The 27,951-nt window shown below is 40.7% G+C and overlaps 1 protein-coding gene across 1 annotated transcript in view; it reads left to right on the top strand.

Moving 5' to 3' along the window:
• Positions 1-27,951, top strand: part of LOC126251688 (dynein regulatory complex subunit 3) — a 105,787-nt gene that overhangs the window by 61,608 nt on the left and 16,228 nt on the right. The window contains exon 8 of the mRNA XM_049952275.1: positions 27,317-27,456. Coding sequence (XP_049808232.1) covers positions 27,317-27,456 — 140 coding nt within the window. The remainder of the gene's footprint in view (positions 1-27,316; positions 27,457-27,951) is intronic.

Raw genomic sequence — 27,951 nt, 5'->3', positions numbered from 1 at the left:
TACTTGCCTTCAGACTTTTGATTATACAATTATATTTCCGTCTCATCTGAGGTAAGTCCCCATGTCATGTCTGCCTACTCACTGCGTACTTGCCCTCCAGAGCCAGGCTTTACTTTACAAAACTTTGCCTCTCACATTATTTTACACGTTTTGTAATCTAGGCCTGTCGTGCAAGTTCCTAGATTGGTGTTAGATTTGTGACCTTTGTTTATACGATAAATATGTGCAAATCTCTGCCTTAGCAGATGGCATTAATCGCGTTTACTGATTTGCTTTGTACCTTGTCTATAACAAATGAAGTACCTTGGGTGATGTATACCCTACTGTCATGTTGTATAGTAAATTATGATTGATCATATTTCAGGATCGGTATAGACATAAATACATGGAATAACATATACACTATAATATTAAATTTCATAAGTTTCATTACTACTACAATTCAAAAATATTCATGACACACTGATGAAAAATTCTTTCATCATTACATGCTGTTGAACTTTTTAAAAATATTTTTAAAGCATTTTTTAAAAATGAAATTTGTAAAATATTCCTAAACCTACATTCATTTTTCTTTCAAAATGCAATTGCTTTCAAATTACTGTTATTCCTTAACATCTACAAAATTGAATCACACTAATCCTGTGTGCCTCATTGTCTTTACCTGTTACACTAAAATCTGAACATGTACAAACAGAAAAAAATACACTATAAACTTAACCTACTACTCATATATGTAAAAGTTGCGCTAATTTCTTTAAGTATTTGTAAGTATTTTTTCTTATTTCCTTCGGAACTACCTCCTTATTTGACCACGGGATGGTGTAATTTGCGAGACAGAAAGTATCGTGAGGTACCACTTTGATGTTATAGGTGTAGCCCTCGATAACACCTGGTTTTTCCGAAAACACATTCTCATAATCTGTAAGTAGCTGAGTCAATTCGTTTTGTCGTGCTTCAGTCAAATGTTCTGACTCCTTGACTTTCATTGCTATCAGTTTCCTTTTTTCCTCTCTGTCTTCAGTAATAAACTCTTTATAATATGCTTGTCTTGTACTTAAGTTAGAATATAAATTCATTACCTGTATTTCTTCGAATCTAGACTGACAGCTCCAGCAATATTTACCGTGCACTTCCCGTGTCCTCAACAATGGCAAAATTACACGTCTACCCTCATTCATAAGGCTTACTTCCCCGCACAAGAGGTCAATTTTTGCATCCCTCTGGTGTAATAATTCCATCCCCAGGATGCAAGCAACACCTAATCCCTTAACTACTAGAAACGAGCTTTTCATTGCTTCATTTCCTACTGTAAACTCGACTTGCACCTGGTGCTTTATGATATGAGGTTGTGCACCTGTTGCACCTGTTACACAACAATTATTCACTGGCAGTACTGGTATTCTATTATTTTGACTCAAGTACTTGTAAAGATTTGCACTCATGACACTGGTTGACGCACCGGTATCGGCTATTATCTGTATTGGTGCTCCGTACATATCTGCTTGCTATATAGCCTGCACAACACTTTTGTCGGTTTGGTTACATTTCTGCAGTATGTCTACAAGTTCCTTTTCTATTTTTATTCCCTCATTGTATCTCACCATACAAAGTTTATGGTTGTCATCCTTGAATGTGCCCTCACTACACCATCCTGCAGCCAACAACGGAGAGCGTATTGTGGCTGTCTTTAGTTTAACAGATGAGCATTAGTGGGTTGACAGTTGTCTGTCACTTCCACTAATCTCACATTATGGTTCTGGTTGTTGTTGTTGCTACTGTTGGGTTGGCCGCCCTGCCTCCCTGATGGTGTATTTTGATACTGTGCATGGCTCTGGTTTTGCGGTGGTCGGTTGTACCTTCCTGACATGTTCTGTGATAGACCTAGATTGGCGTTCCATTGTGGTGCTGTGTTTTGTTGCCACAGTGGTGTCGATTCATTATAACCACGCCACTGGTTTCGATTGTTCCACCATTGCGGATTGCTGTTGCCAGTATATCCACTAGTCACGCGTCCATCATGACGTCTCTTCCAATTTTGACGATTATAACCATTGCCGTTATAACCATTGCCATTGTTTGTGCCTCGATTCTGTTGCCGGTGCTCTTGCCCATTCCTGTTACCATTTGGTACTAAGTTACTACTGTTACTGTGGCTGCCATTGTAATCGGCTTTTTGGTGATTACAGCCTACATGGTTCCACTTGTTTTTGGTTTTCATGTCTTCGATCAATAAGTCAACAGAATCCATTATTTCCATGAATTGTTCTATATCATATTCCAGCACATTGATGAATTATCTTTTAATTTCACTGGGCAACTTCATTTTTATTAATCTGATTATGTCACGATCAGACATTGGCTCGTCCCAGTACCTGGTTTTGTTTATATACTTTTCAAAATATTTGCGTAACGCTCCCACCTTAGGATTGTATATTTCTGGACTGTACAACTCCTTGCGTAGTCTTTCTTGGACGCTATTGGACCAGAATTTTTGCAAGAATGCACCTTCAAACTGTTGCATCGTTAGACATTTTTTGGACGCGTCAGTGGTCCACAGTGCCGCGTCACCTTGAATACAGGAGACCACGAACTGTATTCTTTGTCTTTCCGTCCATGTCCTGGGAAACACATTTCTGAAGCTCTTAATGAATACCATAGGGTGGACATTTCATTTTTCGCTATTGAAGGGTTGGAATGTCCTCTGTTTTATCACATTGTCCTCTTTTTTGCACATCTTATTGCTACCTTCTGTGGCATTCATTACTTCGTGATGTGCACTGCACGGTATCGCATATTGTTGGTGCCCGTAATTCACATTAGGTTGCAGTTGCACACTCGCACCCTGCATACCGCCAGCATTATTATAGTAATCAGTACGTGGAGTCGGATTCATTATCTGTCCCCCACTGTTTACATTGCTTTCCAACGCAGACAGTCTGCACGCGACCTCGTATCACACAGGATTTGATCTGTGTTAATTCGGCGTGTGGTGTGGCAATACTAGTGTCAATATTTACACTCGCGGCCGCAGTCGCTTGTTCTACAGCTGTTTTTACATCGCTTTCAATCTTTGCAGATCCTTTACTTCTAGTCACTCATTAAATTCTTTTTCGACTTTTTGAGCTTGCACTTCCAAATATGTATCAATACTTTTCCATGCATCTATCTCCACATTATCCACGTGGTTGGTTAAAGTCTGGACATTGTCTTCTAGCCTGGCCTGCAATATCTGCAGTTTTTGCATCTCGTCGGCTAGGCTTTGCACAAGATCAGGTATTTCTTTCCAAACGTCTCGCGTCTCAGCAAGTTCGCTTTGGATACTGTTTAGTTTCGTTTCTAACCTTTGGTCTTGCTCCCTATCTTTCTGCTCATGCTCATTGAGCATTTGAGCAAGTTTCTTTCTCTTTCCCTCTGTTGTAACATTCTTTCTTTTTCCCTTTTTTTCTGTTCTCTTTGTAGCTCTTGATCACAGAGCATCTGAGTAAATTTCTGATGTCTCTTCCTATCTCTGTCTTCTAATCTGCACATAAATTCTGCAAATGGGTCTGCAATCGGTGAGCATACTGGTGCCGCGCTTAATCTAGCACTCAATTGGCCCTCCTGCCCAGGCAGTGGAGTTGTTATTCTACTCCCATTCTGCTGCAGAGCGTCATTCACCATCCACAGATCCTCGCCCCCCACTCCGGAAATTATGTTATCCAAGGAGGTGGCTTGGGATTCGTTTACATTTTGCAAATGATCCTCACTTTCCATATTAACAGAATTTTGTTCATCTGGTACCGATGCTTTAGATTGTCCTATCTCACCCATAATAAATTCACTTTAAGCCACTGACAGATCTTTAACACTGATACATACACAAATAATTATCCCCTCCAAAAATAAACACATAAATACACAAATACACATAATTTAATTTGCACTTTACTTACTATTTTTTCACCGAAGGTATCTCATGTGCATATGGGTTTGATATTCTGCACAGAGTGCACAGGATGCTTGCACAATAGGCCTTACCTTTGTTATTTCTCTTTCACGTAATCTGTTTTCTTTTCTACACTTTTTCTTCTCCAGATCTCCTCAGGATGTGGTTTTGTTGTTGTAAATGTATAAGAATTCATATAGGCATTAACATTTTACAACAATTAGGCACATACATAATTACATTCATTACAATAATAAGTATCATATTAATAAATCTCGCATTTTCTTTGATCAGGCCCCAAAGTTGCGGCACCAATCTTGCGTCTGTTGCCATCGTAATTTAATTTATTGTTTACTACAGAAATTTATTGGTAGCAGTGATTGTTGCCGACTTATGTGGTGGGCCTTAATGGTATTTCATTCTAATTTTGATTTAGAATTAAAATTGAAGTCCTCTTTTTTTTAACAATATTGATCTTCAGTGAAAATTATTTCTTACGTTAATGAATGTTAGACTCGCTGAATCTTAAAACATGAACATATAAGTTGAACAATGGAATAAACTTCTCATATTAATTTCCTCGGCTAGTCAGTTCACTTTAAAGCAAAAAATCTTTAGTTATTAATTACAATTGCGGCCCACACATGCACGAGAATATTTTTTCCTACCTCCATTAACCATTGCATTGTAGTCGGAGTCCTGGCTCTGGCTTTCGGCTGTTGTACTGAAAATAAGAATCTTAAAGCATTATGTTCTTCCACGGCAGACCATCAGTGTTCAGTATTACTGTTTGTTTTTGGAGCATCATGTGTGACCAGCTTTGTGAAAAAGCGTTTCTGCGCAACCCACCCATCATTTTGCATGAAAATGTGCGGGTGCATACAGTGCAAGCTGTGGCCGCTCTGTTCGGTTGACGGGACTGAGAATTATTGTACCATCCACCATACTCCCTGGACTTAAGTCCTTGTGACTTTGATTTGATTCTGAAGATGAAGGAACCACTTTGTGAAATTCACTTCAGAACTGTTCCAGAGATTTGACAGGCAGTAGACCACTCCATTCGCACCATCAACAGAACAGGCTCTGCTAATGGTATACTACGCCTTCCACATCACTGGTAGTGGTTTCTATCCAATGCTGGTGACTACTTTGGACAGTAACAGGTGCAAACATGTAACTCTTTTGTATCGGTTGTGAATAAATAGTTGCCACTATTTAAGTTCCAGCCCTCGCACTATCCCTGGACACAACTGGTCCATATCCAAGAAGGAAAGGGGGAGTAAGATACGTAGTAGCACTATACGATATTTTCTCGAACCATATCAAAATGTATGCCATTAAAAATGCATCAACCACAAATATCAGAAAAAGAGTTGAGGGAGACTATTTGAGAAGAGTAGGTAAACCAAAGGTACTACTAACTGATAATGCTTGATATTTCGTTGGGAAAAAGTGGAAACAATTTATGACCTCACGAGGCATAAAACATGTATTAGTAAGCTTTTTTCACCCAGAAGCAAGCCCAGTAGAATGAGTCTTCAAATAATTTAACCGGTTTATTAGGATGTACACCCCCTCACAAACACACCTGATGCGCAGAATATGTAACTCCTTAATGCAAGTTGTCAATAATCTTCCACATTCTTCAATAGGTTTCACACCTAACGAATTGGTGTTCCGGGGAAAACAAACGAATGAGTTGGAGTCGCCCATACCAAAGATACCCACTACAGAAATGACACTACAAGACAAAATCAAGCAAGCCATGGTTACACTAGAAAACAGAGCTGAGTATAGAGAGAAAATTTATAATAAGAAACTGAAACAAAATTTTTTGAAGGGCAATGAGTCCTCTTACAGTCGCACCCTAAATTGACAAAATTTGGCAAACTGAATAAGAAGTGGCAATTACTCTATTCAGGGCCATATATAATTTCCAAATTACCATATCCTGGGACGTACGGATTAGTCCATGAGAAAACAGGGATAGACAAGAGCCTCCACCTTCACAAAGATATAAAAGCTTTTATAGAATGATGAAGCAAGGTAGCATTTTTTCTTTTCATCACAAGATAATTGTACATAGTGTACATAACTCTGTAATTTTTCTTATGGAATGTATTTTAAGAAAAAGTAATGTGTATAGGCATAAATAATTCTTTTGATTTGTACATGTAGGCATAAAATTAACACCAATGAGAAGTAATACATCACTTCATGCAAAGCAGAAGTATAAAAAAAATTAGCTTATGGCTCAATTGTCCATGTTCAACAATACACGCTGACATCAGTAGTAGGAGAGGAGGCACTGACCTGTCCACATGCGTGACAGACTGGCAGAAGGCGCAACCAAATAGGAATGCGATATGTAAGAGTACTTAACTAAAATACAAAGTAAACGTAAGTGCTATGCAGTTACATCTACTGCCTAAGAACTAAGGAACCTATTGATATATGTACACAGAGATTTAATTAAATTCTAAGCTACATACAACATATTTAAAAGCAAAAGGAAGCATTATGAAAAAATATACAAGATGTGTAAGCTAAGGAGAAATGACAAAATACTGTAGGAAATGTCAGATAATTCTCTTTACAGGGTAAATGATCCTAAAGGGTAACAGAATAAACATATGTCTATGAATTTAAACAAAGTATGGAAATATCTGTGGATGGATGTAATGACCAAATGTATCAGTGGCCACCGAGCCAAGTAATGCAATTAGTTTTAAGTTAGTTGCTTTTTTCTTTCAGCGGCCAGCGCATCATCACTGCACAGAAGAAGAGAATTACGTCGGGAGTAGCAGGTACCAAATGAAGAAATGGGGCACACCTCTCGTAAACAATTTAGTTATAAGCATATTTATACAAAGGTCACAGGGCAAATGAAAAATGAAAATATGCATCATCGCAGTATATATCCATGACATTTACCAGTACCTTTTTGCTGCAGAGTACACATAAACATTTAAGCATATGATTTTAAAAAAACCAACTAATTTTTATCATGTCACATGAAAGCATAAATAATGACATTTACAGGCATTTGAGAAAGATAAGTCTACGATGGTAAAAACTTATTCGTATTTCACACTAAGCTACACGTGAATTGAAGTAAACAGCACTAACACATGAAGAAACAACATGATACTGCATGAATGATTAGTTGGTACATATTATTTCCATGAAATAAAAGTTCCTTGGCAACTAGGCTATGATTGTATGAGTAACATTTCCTCATAAATCCTTGAACTAGTAGATGGGTATTTCCTTTCTTCCCTCCCAGACAAAGGAGGTGGTGCCAAGCGTAGTTAGGCCAGCAAGGCGTAATGTTTTAGTCATATTTTGAATATTTTTCTCCCTACTCCACCTAAGGAAGAAATGGGCTCCCATAAGTGATAAAACACTATCTATAAATTAAAGTATAAATATATCATATGCTTGTATTGTATCATAATAATGTGTTATGTAATTAATCTGTATATGTGATGTGAATGAAGATAAGTTAAAACTAACGAACAACTGTAGTAACAGAATACAGTTAATGAAAAATTTGTGATGTTTCAAAACTGAAGAAATTTGTGTTTGTAGTATAAGCGATGTATGGAATGTCAGCCATAGGTATAAGCTGTCATGTTATGTATATTGTTGTAACTCAATACCTGTATGAATTTTCATTGGAAGCAAAACTCCATGTGAAGGAATGAAATTCAAAGACAAGCAATTTATACAATGTTTTGGATGGCTATTTGTGTCTTTCAACAAGTAGATGGTCAAGTGTGGTGACATTAACACACGTGTGCAACGAAATAATTTCTGAGTATCATGGCTCACAATAAGTGAACTATAGTTGTTTGAGCAAGCAATTACCTCATTGATGGATGCTGTTGGCCAGGGTTCTCTCTGCTGAAAATGTGAATGCGACGGGTAATACTAATGTCCGGGCCATAAAAATGATGATCTTCTGCCACAGAGTCGGATTTTGTACAATAAATACACATCCACTGCACCCAGAATGAAGACGAACACCATGGCAACTCTTTAATACGTGATACTCAGGTGAAAGTGTGACACTCAATATGAAATCAACACTAAGGAAATGAGTGCACGCACGTGAGACAGTAGCATGTAACATGTTGACTGTTAGCAACTAGTTCTTAGCAGCCAAATCTGCTAGTGCATAAGCGTGAAACCCAGCTGCGAGACCGAAGCAAAATGAACAATATTGTCGGTACGCTAAATTCCAATATGTAATGGACTATCATATTATATCTAAAAATAAAGATTCTGTAACTTACCAAATGAAAGCGTTGGTATGTTGATAGACACAATAACAAACACAAACACACAGACAAATTTCAAGCTTTCGCAACCCACTGTTGCTTCATCAGGAAAGAGGGAAGGAGAGGCAAAGACGAAAGGATATGGGTTTTAAGGGAGAGGGTAAGGAGTCATTCCAATCCTGGGAGCAGAAAGACTTACCTTGGGGGGAAAAAGGGACAGGTATACACTCGCGCACACACACATATCCATCCGCACATATACAGACACAAGCAGACATATGTAAAGGCCTACCATATTATGTATATAATCTTTTAATTTCTTGTAGAACTCTAACATACATAGGATAAGCTGACATATCCATTCCATTAAATAAAAGAGAATCTGACAAATAAAGGGTATCGGCCCCTATCAGTGAATATAAATTTAAGTTATGCACATTTAAAAACACTGTAGGTCTCCATACCATGTCAACGCACAGTATGGGGATAATTGTGTAAGTACATGGTGAAAATCCCTCCGATATGGTAAAGTTAAAACGTATTAAAAACAAGAAAATGAAACAGCGATCGACCATAAACACCGGCGAAGACATTAATTATGAATGCGTGGTAAGGCGCCGACAAATGAAAAAAAAAATCATCATTCATTTTTCTTTGTACATGATTTTGTTTTACACTCTCTCGTATGTAGAAGGACGATGATGATGTATGGCTTTAAGTATGAAGTATTACAAGTGTTATGTATCATATGTGCACATGAATAATGGTGTATTTAACAACAGTATTGAGTATTTTTATTGAAATGAATTAGAACCAAGTAAAGAGGACTTTCTTCATTTATTTGACACGCACTGGTGTCCTTGAAGTTGGCTGCCACATCTACAATTGAAATGTAAGAGAGGTAGTCCAAATAGCTAAAATTCGTACAAGCAGATCATTTCAAATAATGCAATTGTACTATTCTTTAAATTGAATTTTTTCCATTCACATGTGCATATTTCTTATATTTTTTATTATTATTATAACTCATTGTTTATGAGCTCACCCTTGGATGGTTGCTTAGAATGTATTTGCAGTCCGTTGATTTGGTCTAACTGTATAAAATAGTCATATGTAATGAGTTTGAGTGCAATCTGAACTGTGGTTAAGTTTCATGAACCATGTTGAAAAGAGCACATTAATGAAAAATGAAGGAGAATGAATGAGTGAGAAGGTCTCACAAACACAGCTTTTTAGAAATAATCTTCAATACAGAATGTTTGAAGCATAGTGCACCGGCAGCCTGTTGCTGCTTTATCCATCCATACAGGGTTATAGAACCCCTCCCCCCTTGGGTAAAGGGTGCTCTGCCAATGCAGGGATGTGAGCAACTGTTGAAACGTTCATGCCCTCTGCAGCAGATGACGGGGGGGGGGGGGGGGGGGGGGGGGGAAGAGATTTTGGACCTGAACCAGTGAGAAGGGATGGAAGTGGAGCAGCCCTGGATATGCACATCAGCCATTCCCCCATGAAGTGCCATAAGAGAGGACCATGACAAGGTTGCTGATGTCCAGTTTCTTGACATGGTGGAACTACACTGACAGACGGTCGGGGGTGCCAGGGACATGGGTGTTGAAGGGTTCAAAGGCACTGGCCCCGCCGGCAGTGGAATTGCCAGTAGCAGTGAAGCATCATGGGAATACCTGGCAACAGGCCCCAGGGGCTGGACCCTAGACCAGAGTCAAGAGGTGGCGACATCCACAAGGAGGGTGGACCATCTCCACAGCAGGGACACACTGTGAGGCCAGGACAGGCACTGAGGGAGGACGCAGAGTTGGCAGCAGTGTACCCACTGCTGTGCACCATACAGAGGCAGCAGCCTCAGCAGCTATGGCCGATATTCACTTCAGTCAGTGGCCTAGACCAAAGGACCCAAGAGTGAACCACGATGAGGGCCGCACCAATGGGTGTTGGCAGGGTGGCATGAACATATGCAGGAGAGTGAGCACCTGGTGACCATGGAGAATCTCAGTGGAGGAGCTGTCATGTGGCGAATGCCTTGATGGGTGCAAAAAATTTGTGACCAATTATCCATATAGCACATAAGGTAATCATTCAATAGCAGTTATTTTTGAGAGGGCCTGAATCATAGCCATGGCTGACATTGAAGGAAAGAAGATAAAGTACGGAAATTTATAGAAAGCATCATCAGTCAACAACCAGGAAGAATGTTGGAAAGGCCCTCTGAAATCAATATGGACACATTCACACACAGGCTGCAGTGCGACTATGGAGAGAGCATCACCGACGCCTCTGACTGTTGGATAGAGCTCTGACAGCAGGCCACAGCAAGATGTACAATATCATCATTGATGTCAGTCCAAAACAAGTGCCAGTAAAGAGGGCCAGTAACTTCATATGTGAGACCCTGAATGTTCCTGATGTAGGAGCTGAAGCATTTACTGACATAGTGTCGCCAGGATCACAACTCTAGGTGACAGCCCATCCACAGCTAGGAGAACAACACCATCAAATACAGAAAGGTGATGATGGAGAGCAAAATAGTTATGTAAAGGATCAGGAGCCCAGCCAAGAATCTTTTCCAGCCAACCATGCTGAATGAGATGAACAACTTGTTGCGAAACCGGGCTGGGATCGCAGCAGCTGTGAAGTGGGAACCAGTAATAGGAAACCCTTCCAACACACATTTTGACTGAACATCTAAGTGAAAATAAAGGAGTTCAGCCTGATCAAAGCCTATCATAAGCTGGGGCAGGGCATTGGCAGTTATGTATTGTGCAGTAAGCCAAAAATGTATTTCATGGTTGTAATGAGATAGAAACAAGGCCCATCTCTGGAGGCAATCTGCTGCTTTTTTGGGCAATGCAGCAGATGGATTAAACAACAAATACAAGGGTTTTCAGTCAGTAGAGAGTGGAAGAACACATAAATTTTTTGAAGGTGTAGACAATAGCAAGCACTTCCTTTTCAACTTGGGAATAGCGCTGCTGAACTCAGAAGTTCAGAACCGTGCTCATATTGATGTGCAAGAATGGTCCTGAGTCCATACTAAGAGGTGTCAGTAGCCAAAATCAGGTGGTGACCAGGAAAGAAAGTAGCCACACAAGGATTAGAATGTAGTTTAGGTGATAATAAGCCATTTTACTTAAAAATGTTTTGTGTTCTTTGACACTTAAAGGGCAAGGCTGTGACAATGGCGACATGATGATGTAAAGGGTTAACACCATCCCAAGAAACCTCAGACCCAAATACACAGTGGATGGCTGAAAAAAATGTGACTTGGCCAAGTTGCATTTCAACCCTGGACTCTGTAATACCATGAACAAGTTGTGTAAGTTACGTGAATGGTCTGCTGTGGATGCACCCATCATGATGATGTCATCAAGCTAGTTGATGCACCTGGGAATGGACTTGGTCAGTTGTTCTAAAAAATGCTGAAAAATCACTGGGGCATTAGCCACACCAAACCAGACACACTGATATTGGTGCAACCCAGAGGGTATGTTAATCACAAAAGGTAATAGACTATATGACCCCAATAATGTCAGTCTGCCTGATTCTGATTTCACTTGATTACGCAAAGCCACTAGAATAGGATGAAAACAGAGAAAGAGCAGTGGCACCATGGTTTTCAGTGTAATGTGGGTTGAAGAATTAGTGGCAGAACCTAATCTATCTCAGAAAAGAGATGAGAACTCAGAACAATGAGAATGTAACTCCTAGTAAGGGACATGGTCAGAAATGAGGTGCACTGTATCCAAAATGGGAAAACCAAAATCACTGAAAGCATCCAGACTGAATAAATTTGTGGTACCAACATTATCCACTACCAAAAATGTCAAGGAATGGACCACAAATTTATACATAGTAGGAACTGTAAATTGCCCTGAAATTGGAATATGCTGCTTATTGTAACTCACCAAATGTCGAGTAACTGGAGACAATACCATAGATCCCAAATTCATATAAGTTTTTGAGTTCAGTAAAATCACAGGTGCTCCCATGTCCGCTTGTAGCCTGAGCACTCTGTCCATCACTTGCACATCAATAAACAGACTGTTATGATTCGTAAGCACTGGAGACACACAATTAACATCCATGTCTATGTCTGCAGGTGAGGGCTGGAAATAATACTATGTGCCCTTTTTACCTATAGATATTGCAAGTGACCCAGCGCTTAGGGCACCTGGCTCTGTCAAGTTGGATGAAACAATATGAGTAAGATGGAAGTGCGGAGTGCTGCCATTGCTGTGGTTGTTGTGGTTATTGTTTGGCACATTGCTGTCCAGTACACTACAGAAGCCACATTTGTATGGCTGCCACATCATCCTCAACCTGAGGACTGACAAAGCCAGATTCTGAAAAGAATAGACCAGTCACAGTAAGTAAAGTATCATCTTTGTCTCATGATGAAGTGATACCAATTGATTTGGGAGAACATGTTCCTATAAAACTTGTGGATAGTAAAGTGAAACATACTTCCAACCGTGTTTCAAACAGACCCAAAAAATTACCAAAGAGAAATGAAGATTTTTTATGGTTTATCCCAAGGAAGTCCAACCGCCACCTAACGTAGATTCCAGGGCTGAAAAAACAAATAAATGTTCCCCATTGCCCCATAATACTGTACTCCTCCCCTCATCTCAACGATTTTTTATGTGTGGGCCTGAAGAAAAAGAAGGGACAACATTAGGTAGTGTCAGGTGTCTCCTTTTCCCTGTCCCAAGGCAGACTCCAATGGATTCTCAGTCAGGCAACAGCACTAATAGAATAAAAAAGCAAGAGGAAGGCATCTCTTTCTTTCATCAAAACATAAGGGGCCTCTTAAACAAAACAGACCAACTCCTTATTAACATTAGTGAAAAGGACAGTATAAATAATGCCCAGATTTTGTGCTTAACTGAACACCATGTTACCGATAAATGTGCCTTGCCATCTATAGTAAGTTATACTTTAGTAACATACTACTGTAGGGAAAGTAAAGATAAAGGTGGAGTAGCAATTTATGTTAAGGATAGTGTAGAATACAAAGCTATAGATATTAAGAAATATTGTGTGGAACAACAATTTGAGGCATGTGCCACAGAAATAACAACTAAATTCTACCCAATAATAGTGTTGGCTGTCTACAGGGCTCCTTCAGGTGACATAAAAACTTTTCTGCATTCAATGGAACTCCTAATGTCATGGTTACTTTCAAAAGCGAAGGATATTGTAGTATTAGGTGACTTCAATATAAACTTTTTGACTGAAAATAAGAATAAAATAGACTTTGAGATTGTGATGACCTTACACAATCTGACATCAGTAATAAACTTCCCAACAAGAATTACATCCGAGTGCCAAACTATGATATACAACATTTTTTTAGATGTAAATAGACATCAGAATCATATTGTCAGGCAGGTTATAAGTGGGATTTCAGATCATGATGGACAAATTCTCACTATTTATGACATTAATCTGTTCAAAAAAGAATTTCCTCGATGGAAATTCATAAGAGTAATTAATGAAGAGGCGAAAGGAGCTTTCAACCACAGGTTGCAGCAAATGGATTGGTCTTTAGTATATAGCCATGATGATGTTGATACCAAATTTAACTGTTTTTTAAATGAATTCTGTGCTCTTTTTGAAGAAATATTTCCCAAGAAATGGGTCAGAAACAGGGCTTCCAATTCTGTAAGCAAGCCTTGGATTACAAAAGGTATAAAACAGTCATGTAAAACCAAAAGGCAAACTTATGCTGCATTAAGATTCTGTAAAGATGTAGAAAAATGGAAACACTATAGAAAATACTGTAAAATTTTGAAGAAACTAATACAGAAATCTAAAGCCCTTTATTATGAGAAGAAAATAGATAATTCTAATAATAAAATAAAAGCAATTTGGAGCATTGTAAAAAAAGAAACAGGAAGAGATACGTTAAGTAAAGAAGATATAAATAATATCAGATATGAAGGTATCCTAGTAGATAACCCCAAAACGGTGGCTGAGATTTTTAATAAACACTTCCTATCAGTAACCCAACAGATTGGTTGCAAGCCCGATGTTGACGAAGCTGTAACTCTTTGTCAAACCGTATATTCCAACACAATTTCAGAAATGCACCTTAATCCTGTTACTGGAGAAGAAATTCAAAAAATCATCTTGTCTCTAAAAAGTACAAATTCTGCAGGGGTTGATAATATATCTAGTAATTTATTGAAATATTCTTGTGTGTGGATAAGGGACATTCTCTGTCATATTTTCAATGCTTCCCTTCAGAAAGGTGTTGTTCCCAGTAGACTTAAGTATGCCATTGTGAAGCCCCTGTACAAAAAGGGTGATAAAGCTGAACTAACTAACTATCGACCTATCTCTTTGCTGACAGCTTTCTCCAAAATCCTAGAAAAGCTAATACGTAAGAATTACTGATCATCTCATGAAGAACGAAGTTCTCAGTAAGAGCCAGTTTGGCTTTCAAAAGGGCCGTTCAACAGAAGATGCAATCTACGCACTCTCAAATGAAGTCCTAGAAACTCTTAATGAAAAAATGCTAGCACTTTGTGTCTTCTGTGATTTATCCAAAGCGTTTGACTGTGTTGATCACCAGATTCTCTTGCAAAAAGCAAAATTAGTAGGAATAAGTGGTGTTGCAGGCAATTGGCTACAGTCGTACCTCCAAGACAGAAAACAAAAAGTTGTGTTGAATAGCTCGGGTGGAGTAAGTGACACTTCCTCAGATTCTGAATGGAGTTCCATTACATGTGGAGTGCCCCAGGGCTCAATTCTTGGGCCACTATTATTCCTGATTTTTATAAATGATCTACCATCATGTACAAGCCTGCCGTGTAAATTTACATTATTTGCTGATGATACCACAATTTTTATGAGCAGTAGAACAGACAACAATCTTGAGGAACTCATTAATCACATACTCTCAGATATGGTTAATTGGTTCAAGGTGAATGGTCTCTCACTAAACTCCAGTAAGACCAGCTTTATTCAATTCTGTACAAAAACAGAAAAAGAGAGAGAGATAAGTGTGACATGTGGTAATCAACCAATAGTTAGAATGGAAACAACAAAATTTCTTGGAGTGCACATTGACAAGAAAATGAACTGGTCTTCACATATTATTGATCTCTGTAAGAGGCTTAGCTCTGCTACCTATGCTTTACGGGTTGTCACTTCATGTGTTGAACCTAACACTGCAAAAGTGGCATATTATGGCTATTTTCACTGTCTCATTGAGTACAGAATTATTTTTTGGGGCAACCAGCCATTAGCAAGGAAAGTGTTCATTGCACAGAAGCGAGCTTTAAGAATTATATGTGGATTGCGCCCAAGAGACTCTTGTAGAAATAGTTTTCGTAATCTTAAAATATACACAGCTACATGCCAATATATTTTTTCTCTCATGTGTTTTGTTTGTAAAAATATAGATCTATTTCAACCAAACAGCAATTATCATGAGCATAACACACGGAGGAAGAATGACATACACAGTGAACTCAGAAATTTGAGCTTGGCACAAAAGGGTGTCCACTACACTGGATCAAAACTCTTCAATGCTCTTCCTCCCGAAATAAAGACAAAGATTCATAACAATAGTGAGTTTAAGAAAGCTCTAAAAATATTTTTGCTAGAAAAAGCTTTTTACAGTCTAGATGAATTTTTAACTAAATAAATTGTAATATTTTAATATTATATAATACAAGTTGACATAATGCCACTATGATTTTTATTTAACCTGAGCTCTGTAACTGTGTGTGCTCCTTATCTGTTCTCTGTAGTGTTTTAATGATTCTAAGAAAATATGTATTATCTTTTTCTGTATTGCTGCCCAAAGAATTTACTGTATAAATTTTTATATAATTATGTACTCATATTTCTTTATATGTTATTAGATTAGCAGATTGTAATTGTAAAAAACTGACTCATTCCACGTCCTTGTGTATCCAACACAGTTGGACCTATGGAACACGAAATAAATCAAATCAAATCAAATCAAACCAGGAACAGGAGTAACCATGCCACTGTCAGACTAGGCCTCAAGATACCTCAGAAGGCTGAACAATAACCTTTAGCCAAAGATGAGTTCTCACACTATAGTTTGCATTGACACACCTCCTTCTCAGGAGCCAGCCGAATGATGGGGCCGTAGAATCAGTGTATGAGTCACGATGAGCAACAATTAACAAATTGACATTTGCGACTGATGCTGTGGAATTGAGCAACCCAAGCCCGGTAGGACTGGTGGGGCTTTTTATAAAAATGATAGAACTCTACATACACTGCAGTGACACACCTGCATTTATGGTGATAATTTGACAACAATTTACACATTCTGCTGAACAAAAATGACAGAGGTTCCTGCAGTTTTGCTTACTGGCACAACAGTTGATAGATACTAGGAGAAACCCAAGAAAGAAAAGGAGGCTTACATTTGTTAGCATCAGTGACACCAAGAGCAAGGAAGTGTTGCCGAAGACACTTTGTGTGCCTCCCAGTCTTTGGCCACATCATGATAACAGGGAAAGGGTGGTGGGTACACTGACAACATGGAAGCCTCGATAGTCAATGTGGCCAAAGCATTTGTGACTTTTGTGGTAGCAGCTATAAGAACCTGCCACTGCTTGGAGAGGGACTGGAGCACTGCCTCCATGGACAGAAGAGCCAAAGGAGAAATCAAATGACTGAGCACATAGATGTTAACACTACACTCATTGCCAATTGTATTGTACTGAAATATATGAACAACACCGTGGCCATAATGAACCAAAATTTATTCTTCTTTGACATACAAGCAAACAACAGTTGATAACATAAGCACAAACATAGAAACAATCCAGGTACTGATATAAGCAATTTCTGACAATAAGTATGAACACGGTATGAGGGTGAGTGCCCACGGCGATGCACTTATAAAGAGGATGGCTCCAGCAGACAGCATGGCCAATGCATGCCATGTGCACAAGTCACATGACCCATCAATTGCAGCCTAAAGTGGCAAGCCTGCACAGGTGCTGTTGGTGGACTATTCAAAGTGTAGCCCACCGGTGGCCTGGTTTTGTGACACATTTCCAAGTATTAAAGAAAGGATTAAAACAGCAGCTTTGACACAAATTTTGCAGAGTCTCCTGATATCCAAATCTTCGTATATCCATAATTGGATTGGACAATTTGGGACGTCAGCTAGTATAATATATGTTAAAAAATGACAAAATTCCTCCAGCTGTGTTAAGGTGTTGGTTTTATTGGCGACCAGTTTCGATGTTGTTACAACATCAAAACTAGTCACCAATAAAACCAACACCTTAATACAGCTGGAGGAATTTAGTCATTTTTTAACATATGATGTCCAAATGTTCCATTAAAATTGAATGAATGGATCCAATACTAATATTAACCTTATCTTCAAATTCTCTGATCATTATTCATCTATACTGCATCACCAGATTCCTTGTGAGATCAATAACAGTCTCATTAGAGGATATTGAGGCCTGCCTGAATGTGCTTCACTCTTCACAGAAGAGTGGTCAGTTTTCTTTCTGTTAGAACTTCAAGTTTAACAAATATATTTCGGAACGACACAACAACACATATAAGTCACAGAGTAAGTTGACAAGCAAGACATGTGTACACGTTAGCATTCGAATGAGCACTGAGTCCCAGTCTAGCGGCCGCTGCTCGGTTGGCCGCTTAGGTGGCGCAGCTGCTGCATGGCTGGCAGACAGCGCCGCACGTAGAGGATGCTCGTAATTGTGCGGCGGCACTTTGAATGATCGGCGAGTCACAACACTTTTCCCCTCTTTGAAATTGTTGCACTGGTCTTGATGGAGGTGGCCTGGAGATGGCTAACGTCCATAGGCATTGGTTGACTCGCCGTAAAGTCTTGAGGAGGAGGTTTCCCGTATGGACGGAAGTGTCCCCGATGATAACGGGTCGAGATGACAGGAGACGTAGGGGTCGAATCTGCTGGGGCCCCATGCACCAATCTGCCCATTGCGGCAAGTCCAGTTGATATGACAGGAGACATGGGCGATGTGTCGGCGTCCGTTGGAGGAGGAGGCGAGTAGATTTGCTCTGACAGAGGATGGTCCTCCGGTTCCTGCATGGGCACGTCTCCTGGTGGCGTCCGTTCTGGTGCTGGCATCGCGATGACGGTGAGAGGGCTGCGTTGTGAGTGTTGAGAGATGCCAAGATCCCGAGCGTCAGGTAGAGCCAAAGGTGGTGTGGCGGCATTCGGAACAGGCGTTGCTGGCACCCGAGGCCGAAGCTGGTCCGAATGACGCACTGCAACACCCATGTCCATCTGGATTTCATACAGGCGTCTGCCACGGTGTCGTAAAATGCGGCCCGGGCTCCATTTTGGCTGCCTGCCATATCCCCGTATCCAGACGAGGTCGTTGGCGGTGAACCGGCCAAGTGAACGCACCCGCGGCCGTGAGGTGGGAGGCCGCAGAAGATGAAGTAGCGTGCGGGGCTGTCGGCCATGTAAGAGCTCAGCCGGGCTGTGGTCGCCAATGGGGGTGAAACGGTATGACGTCAGAAACTGGAGAAGCGCATCATCAGCAACAGAAGAAGTCAGAAGTTTCCGCATCTGAGCCTTAAATGTGCGGACCAGTCGTTCAGCCTCACCGTTGGATTGTGGATGGAACGGCGGGGCCGTGACATGCATAACGCCGTGACGAGCACAAAAATCCGCAAATTTGGAAGAGACAAATTGCGGACCATTGTCAGTAACAAGAGTAGAGGGGAGACCTTCCAAAGAAAAAATGCGGGCGAGAGCACTGGTGGTTGCCGCGGTGGTAGGTGACGTGCAACGGACAATGAAAGGAAAGTTTGAGTAGGCGTCAATTACGAGGAGCCAATAAGTACCTAAAAAGGGTCCCGCAAAGTCAGCATGAATGCGCTCCCAGAGCTTCTCAGGCGAAGGCCACGGTGACAAAGATGACTTCGGGGCAGCGGCCTGTGACGCACAAGGGCCGCAGGCAGCGGCCATGTGTGCTATTTCAGAGTCGATGCCAGGCCAATACACATGACGGCGCGCCAGAGATTTTGTGCGAGACATACCCCAGTGCCCTTGGTGAAGGAGGTGCAAGACTGAAGCACGCAAAGACGCAGGTACCACAACATGCGGCGAAGCATTGTCAGTGGAGAGGAGGATAACACCATCCCTAGCCGTGAGGCGGTAGTGCAAAGTGTAGTAGTTCCACAACGGATCATAAGTCTTAGCGGATGGGTGATCTGGCCAACCCTTTTGAATACAGCATAAAACCCGGGAGAGGGTAGGGTCAGAACCCGTAGCAGCCGCCAGCCTGTCCCCAGTGATGGGGAACCCATCCACAACCCGCTGCTCGGCAACATCCAGGTGGAAACACAAAAGTTCGTCCCTATCGAATGCCTGATCAGGACCTATGGGAAGGCGAGACAGAGCATCAGCATTCGCATGTTGAGCCGTTGGCCGGAAATGAATCTCATAATTGAAACAGGACAAGTAAAGAGCCAAACGCTGGAGGCGGTGTGCAGCCTTGTCGGGAAGTGACGTTGATGGATGAAACAAGGAAACAAGTGGTTTGTGATCCGTAACAAGATGAAATTTTGAGCCATAGAGAAAAACACCAAACTTATGAAGAGCATAAATGATGGCCAAAGCTTCTTTCTCAATTTTAGAATACTTTTGTTGGGCATCCGTGAGCATTTTGGAGGCATAAGCAATGGGTTGTTCCGAACCGTCAGAAAAACGGTGCACAAGGACTGCACCGACCCCGTATTGAGAGGCGTCTGTGGCAAGAACAAGATGTTGGCCAGGTCGATAAGTAGCCAGGCACAGGGCCTGTTTCAGCATAGTCTTCAATTTCTGGAAAGCCGCACGCATGACGCGGACCAGTGAAAAGGCACGTTTTTATGCAACAGGCGATGCAACGGCTGAGCCACCGAAGCCGCAGACGGTAAAAACTTGTGATAGTATGCTATTTTCCCCAAGAAGGCCTGCAGTTCCTTAACAGATGTAGGGCGAGGAAGGGCATCGATCGCAGTGACAGTTTGTTGAAGCGGACGAATACCATCCCGAGAGAGTTGAAACCCCAAGTACGTGATAGATGCCTGAAAAAATTGTGATTTCTGAAGATTACACTTAAGACCAGCAGTCTGTAAGACATGAAAAAGTGTGCGGAGATTTTGAAGATGTTCTTCAGTGGTGGAGCCAGTGACAACAATGTCGTCCATATAATTGATACACCCAGGGACAGGGAGCAATAATTGTTGGAAGAATCGCTGAAAGAGAGCAGGGACGCTAGCAACCCCGAATGGCAAGCGTTGGTATTGATAGAGACCGAAAGGCGTGTTAAGGACCAGAAACTGCAGGGAAGCAGCGTCGAGAGGAAGTTGATGATAAGCTTCTGACAGGTCAATTTTAGAAAAATACTGGCCTCCAGCAAGTTTAGTGAACAGTTCTTCAGGACGGGGCATAGGGTAAGTGTCGAGGCATTGAGCATTTACAGTGGCTTTGAAATCGCCACAGAGATGAATATCACCATTTGGCTTAGCAACTACAACGACAGGAGAGGACCACTCACTGGTAGTGACAGGAAGGAAGACCCCTGAAGCAGTGAGACGATCCAACTCCCGTTTTACTCAATCATGAAGGGCCACAGGAATGGGCCGAGCCCGAAAAAACTTAGGCCGAGCAGTGGGTTTGAGCGTGATATGAGCTTCAAAGTCGTTTGCACAGCCTAACCCAGGAGAAAAAAGGGACGAAAATGTCGTCGACAAGGAATCCAGTTGGGCACAAGGAATAGCATCAGAGACAATATTGACAGAGTCATCTATGGAGAACCCAAAAACGCGAAAGGCATCGAAACCATCTGCATTGCTCTGGTCGACCACAAATATGGCAACAGTGTGAATGATGGATTTGTAAGATACCTCAGCATTAAACTGTCCCAAGAGAGAAATCTTCTGTTTATTGTACATCCGTAATTGCCGAGTGACAGGGGACAGGATTGGAGAACCCAGCTTAAGATACGTCTGAGAATTAATTATAGTGGCAGCAGAACCGGTATCCACTTGCATGCGCACATCTCACCCAAGGATTTGGACAGTGAGGAATAACTTCCCTGAAAGGGAAGAAGTGCAATTGACAGACAACACAGAATCAGCGTCATGTTCATGAACATCATGTATGCGGTCGGATTTGCAAATGGAAGACACATGACCTTTCTTTTTGCAGTTGTGACACACGGCCCAACGTTGGGGACAATCCTTGCGTGAATGTTTCGTAAAACACCGCGGACATGAAGGAAGTTGCCGGGGGTTTTGCTGCAGTTTCTTAGTGGGTTGTTTACGGCTAGGTCGAGGCTGCACATGGGAGCGCACTGTGGCCACGTCGGCCGGCGGGGACGCGCCACACGCGTCGTCAACAGCGCACAGAGGTTGTATTTCCCCAACATCACCCCACGTCTCTATTTGCGCCCCAGCGGCACGAGAAATTTCAAAAGACTGCGCAATGGAGAGAACTTCATCTAGAGTCGGATTCGCCAACTGAAGGGCACATTGCCGAACTTCTTTGTCGGGCGCTGACCGGATAATAGCATCCTGTACCATGGAATCGGCATAGGATTCTTTGTGAACGTCAGTAACAAATTGACACTTTCGACTGAGGCTGTGAAGTTCAGCAGCCCAAGCGTGATAGGATTGATTCGGTTGTTTTTGAAACGATAAAAGGCAACACGAGAGGCTATCACATGCGTTTGCTTTTGAAAATAGACAGACAGAAGCGAGCACATTTCAGCAAAGGACAAAGACGCAGGATCCTTCAAAGGAGCCAATTGTGACAACAACCGATACATTTGAGGTGAAATCCAGGAAAGGAACAGAGACTTACATGGTTGTTCGTCCGTGACATGAAATGCCAAGAAGTGCTGTCGAAGACGTTTTTCATAATCAGACCAGTCTTCCACCGTCTCATCGTAAGGAGGAAAAGGAGCTATAGCCAATGACGAGAAACACCCCGCATTTGACGCCGCGATGAAATCGCGAATCGCCACTGTGAGAAACGTTTGCTGTTCAAGGAGATTTTGCAATAGTTGCTCAACAGTAGCCATGGAACCCTGTGAGTCAATGGTGAAAAGGAAAAATCCACTACCTCGTTGCCAATTGTTTGAACTTCAAGTTTAACACATATATTTCGGAACGACACATATAAGTCACAGAGTAAGTTGACAAGCAAGACATGTGTACACGTTAGCATTCGAATGAGCACTGAGTCCCAGTCTAGCGGTCGCTGCTCAGCTGGCCGCTTAGGTGGCGCAGCTACTGCATAGCTGGCAGACAGCGCCGCATGTAGAGGACACGCGTAATTGCGTGGCGGCACTATGAATGATCGGCGAGTCACAACACTTTCCTACCCACATGTTTTGCTGAAGTTATAGCATGATCAATGATCTTTTTATTTTACTTTTGTTTAATAACAGGGAAAGTGATCTTTGCTATGATTTCACTTTTTAAGGAAAGTTTCATCAGTTGTTAAGACAAGCTATGATTTTTGTGGCTCTCTGTATTTTTCAGTACAGCTGTTTTTTTCCAGAGAATTTACTTGGAGAAATGCATGACACACATTTTGGTGTCTTACAGTACATTTACTCACTATTGGTTTTGATCATGGACTATCTTTACAGTGGAAAAAATACCTATTGTGCATGCTAGTTACCCAGAAAAGTATACAGTACTGATGACTTGAAAACATCTGAAAGTGATACTTAACACCATAATACCGGCTTAAGCAAGGAGAAAACATTGGAAACATGTAACAGCAGTAAGTACATAGCACCATTCCTCATGCACAACAACACCCAGCAGGTTAACACACAAGTGAATAAATGTACTATAAGACAGCAAAGTGTGTATCATGCATTTCTCCAAGTATGTTGATGCTGTTGACAGCTGCCTACAAAAAATTATAGAGAATATAATATAGAAAAGATATTTACATAAAAAAATTTATGACTGGGAATGTTAGATGCTTTATTCTATGTGAAAAGTTTGTGTGTGTGTGTGTGTGTGCAGTATGTTTTCAATTACTTTTGCTGGTTTCCTCCCCTATCTTCACTGTGAAACTGCACTTTCAAACTTACACTGCATCACTGTTTACAAGATACATGTCTTGATAGAAAACAAGAAAAAAATGTGTGTACTCAAGGTGGAACATATCCAAAAACAATTTTGGTCTTCAACGCTTTGCCTGTAGGAATTAAAAACATTCAAGAAAGAGTTGAAAAAGTTTTTATTATCTAATAGTCTCTATAGCACTGAGGAATGCTTAAATTATTCACATTGACACAGATCTACCACTTTGTTCCAGAACGTGTGTTTTACTAGTAACTTTAAATGCAAATACTTTAGTTTAGGCTATACCACGACTGTTACTGATATCAAATAAAACAACTAGTTTACTGTTAGTAGTCATTGTTTGTTTAATTCCACAACATGTTTTGAAGGCTTATTTATTATCCAAAGGTGATTTGGATTTCCTGCCTAACCCAAATACTGATAGAGAGAAGACGTCAGAGGTACTCAGGCTGCAGACAACAGCAGCAGCAAGCATGTGAGGTGGTGTCACCCTCTGGCGAAACCTTACTGATTTACCACAGGCTGGCAATTGCAATCAGTTTCTCGATAGTTTCTGAAACCTGAGTATTGCACCATTGAATAACAGAATATTTTGGTCTTGCCCGGTTACGTTTTAAGATCTGGATTTTCCCTTTGGTTACGGTGTATCTTTAGATGACTTGGCTACACCTTAGAGTTGTGTTGGTTTTTCATTCACCTCGTGATATCTGCTATCATTCACCTGCAGGCCTACCTGTTTTTGTTCTGCTCGTCTCCTCATTGCCACCAATGTGAGTTGTTATAAACTGTATGTCTACCTACACAGAGTGGGATAGAATATTAGTGATGAGAAATTCATCACTGTACAGCTATTCCAGAGTGGTATGTATCCTGAGTTTCTCAAGTTGTGGCAGCAACTGCATCAACAACAGCAACAGCACCTACAGCAGTAACAACAGCAAGACAGGTGGTGGGAACTATAGCAGCAACAGCAGACACACCTGTTACAGCTTCTGCAAAACCAGCTGTAGTTAGCGGCTGAAGTTGGCGTGCCTCTTCCTCCACCCTTCCCTTGTTTCAATCAGGCAAATGAGAGCTGCGAGTTCTATTTATGTCATCTTGTTCTTCACAGCAAGGCAAGTCAAATAACTGACCAGGGGCACCTGTGTGCGCTCTTACTATCTTCTAGTAGTACATTTTATGAAGTGGTGCTGAAGTCATGTCCCCTCTTGGACCCTAGTAGTTTGACTTTTTCTGATATTGGTGGTTTGTCAAATAACTATTATAGCCATAAAACTCACATTGTTGAGGCTATGGTGTGTTAAGCAACATGAACAGTCATATGCAGCATGGACTGTTGACTTACAAGTGTTGGCACACAAGTGTGACTTTTCCTGTAAACTATGTGGCACATCATATGCGAACTTCTTAATCTGTGATGTTACTATCCATCTTGCTCCAGATGAAGATGTTACAGCAAAAGCTGTAGAGGCATTTGATCCCACCTTGAGCAATGTGTTAAAAATTGCCAAAGCTCACGAAGTAACTGCAAGAGCACAAGCTCTGTTTCATAATTCCACAGTTGTTGACACTGTTAGCAGTCTTTGTCATCATTGTCCTCCATGACCAACTGTTGACTTCCAGTCAACATCATCATCCAATTTACCAAGTACCCATTCATCCAGAAGTCCAACAACAAGTGATTCAGTAGTTAGTGCAGTAGTTAGCGATACCCTTCCCTCATCGTCAGTAGATGAGCACAAATGGAAGCACTTTGTTCGCCATCAGCAGGTCCCTAAGCTGGCAGAGGCTCTTTCAACATTTTACTCCCCAGCATTATCGATGGACCCCAGTAACGTTTGTGCTGTCCAATAATGTCCAGATTATGGCCTACAGCCTCAACATCATTACCCTTTCTGTGACATCATCTGTTTTGCATGCTACAGGCTGGAGCATCTCACGAGTGTCTGCCTCAGCCAGCATGCATTAACAACTTCAGCCGTCACCACACTGCACACTATCATGGCGATACCAGAGACAGCAGTGGATGAGATGTTACAACTGGACGTTCATGGGATTAAGGTGGATTTCCAGTTGGACACAGGCACGGCTGTGTGTCTGATTAATGAGGACACATACCAGCACAATGGCTCCCTGCAGCAGCAGTTTCCTTAGCACAAAGTGGTGACATACAGTGACCAGTCAGTCCCCTTGTGGGGTCAGATCGTCAGCTCAGCAAAGTATAAAAACATCACTCAGCAACTAGGTTTGGTTGCAGTCAACTCTTGGCTGACAACTAACATTTGTGGTTGAGATGCTTTTGTGCTTTTTGGTTTTCAAATTTAGGAGCAAGTTAATTTGGTTTCACCTGCAGTCCTGTTCATGGAACTTGACCTGTGTGCACAGTTTAAGCAGCTGTTTGACCCTACATCAGGTTGTGGCACAGGGTTCCAGGGCTACATTTCCTTAAATCAGTTGGCAGTGCGTTAGTTTTGTAGGGCTCTTCCAGTGCCTTTTGCTATGCATGAGGAAGTTAAAGCAGATTTAGATAGGTTGCAAAATGTGGGTTTTCTCTTGCCAGTACCGCTTAGTCAATGAGCTACACCCACAATCGTGATTCAGAAACCTAATGGATCACTTGGCATTTGGGGTGATTTTAAAGGTCTACTGTTAATGCTCAAGCAAATAATGATATGTATCTACTTCTTCAGCAGGAGTAATTGTTGTTTAAATTGGCTGGGGGCAATATTTTTCAGACATAGATCTTGCTGACGCCTACTTTTGATTTCTGGTAGATGATTAGATGAAGTTTTTAGAGCTTAATATGGCATTTGGCGTATATTGTTATAACAGGTTGCCATTTGGGTTTGCAAGAGCTTCTATGATATTTCAGAAATATCTTGAGCATCTCATCCAAGGTATCCACAACTGTGCTAATTATTTAGACTATTTGTTAGTTACTGGGGCCACATAGAGACAGCACCTTCACATTCTCCAGCTGCTGTTTGAGTGGCTCGAAACCAGTGGTCAGTGCTGTCACTCTACAAATCTAGTTTCTTTGCAACATATGTCAAGTACTCCTGTCGTACATTAAGTGAAAATGCACTCACCCCTCACACAGTATCTTGTGCTGCCATTGTTGACTTACCAGGTCCTAAGAACCTCAAAGAACTACAGTTGTTCCTGGGGTGAGTAAATTATTACATCAAGGAAGATAAATATAAACTATTGAACTATGAATTGAGACAGAATTGCACATAATTAGCAATCTGACATATTGCTGTACATATTACATATTTTGTGTGCAACTGCATTAGATATAGAATGAAAGAGTGAAAAAATTTCTGTTATTCATGGGAGCACAAAACATAACAGATGGATAAGTTTCCAGCTTGCTGCATCTCAATAGGAGCAAACATTATAGTTTCAATAGTTGTTTAAACCCACTGGAATGTCATTTATATGGATGAAGAATAGGAATTATCTAAAACTAAACTGTGGAACTTTATTTTTATGCTCCCACATTCTGAGTTTTCTTTTAAACCTTTGCCATAGTTGTGCTTGGCCTGTCTGTACTCCGTGCTGTATGATTACAGGCATGCAGGAGGGGTTCCTTTAAAATTCTGAAAGCTAGGGATTAAACTGAATTTTTCAGTTGTCTGACTGACAGTCTTGTAGTAATTTTTCTTTTTATGGGGGTAAATAGGTACTCCTCTTCCATTTCAGATATTATAAGTATTCAACTTTCACTTTTATTCTGACTAAATCAAAACCAATAATGATTAAAATTATGATTTTGAAAATTAAAACTGATAAAGCATCTAATGGTGTTGTTATAATCATGGATTTCTTATATGCCAGTTTTCATAAAATCTCATTTTGTACATTGTGAATTATACACAAAAAATAGTGCAACTTTAAATAATTTTAAAAGAGATTTTGATTACTTTGATGTGAATGTTTGTTTGTGCCTGAAACATTTCAAATGAGTTCTTTATTTTTCCACATATAGATAATGATTGACAAAGAAACACTGAATAAAGCATCAAAAAATTCTCATGCATATCACATACGCATAATTAATGAACGTGAAGATACACTAGTAGAAAGGGCAAAGCAGTGGGCAAGAAACATGTGCAGAGAAATTCATAGGTTAGTATACATTTCTAATTTTTTTTTCAGCATGCCTAACTGTAGGTTTACATCTATTAAACCTAATAACACTGCTAATAGCAAGGGTTGTTCATTTACAATATCTCAAAATAATAGCTGGATATGAAGCCACTAGTGATGGGGAATTTCTGAAATCCCTTCATCAAACAAAGGCAGAGAATAACACAAACAAAAAGTTCTTATACAAGTGTCAAAAGCGAGAAGTTCCAGATTAAGATATAGGCCTACACAATGTACAGGAAATGATTATGAAGTAAATCAATAGCTGAAAACCAAGATCCAAGTCCATTACTTCTAATAATGAGGTGTAGGCAGTCAATAAGTCAGCAATAAGAGCAAAATTTGTATAAAATAATGTGCAGAATATGAAGCGGGATGGGTGAGCGTCAGAAGTGAGGTGGTGAAATAAAGAGTTCATTAAAGAAAACCTGGGTTATATGGAATATAGAAGGGGCTTGACTTGAGGTTGGAGGT

The sequence above is a fragment of the Schistocerca nitens genome, chromosome 4 (genome assembly GCF_023898315.1).
Source record: "Schistocerca nitens isolate TAMUIC-IGC-003100 chromosome 4, iqSchNite1.1, whole genome shotgun sequence".
Classification (NCBI taxonomy): Eukaryota; Metazoa; Arthropoda; class Insecta; order Orthoptera; family Acrididae; genus Schistocerca; species Schistocerca nitens.
Note: the sequence above shows the minus strand (reverse complement) of the source record. Positions and strands in the feature narration are given on the sequence as shown.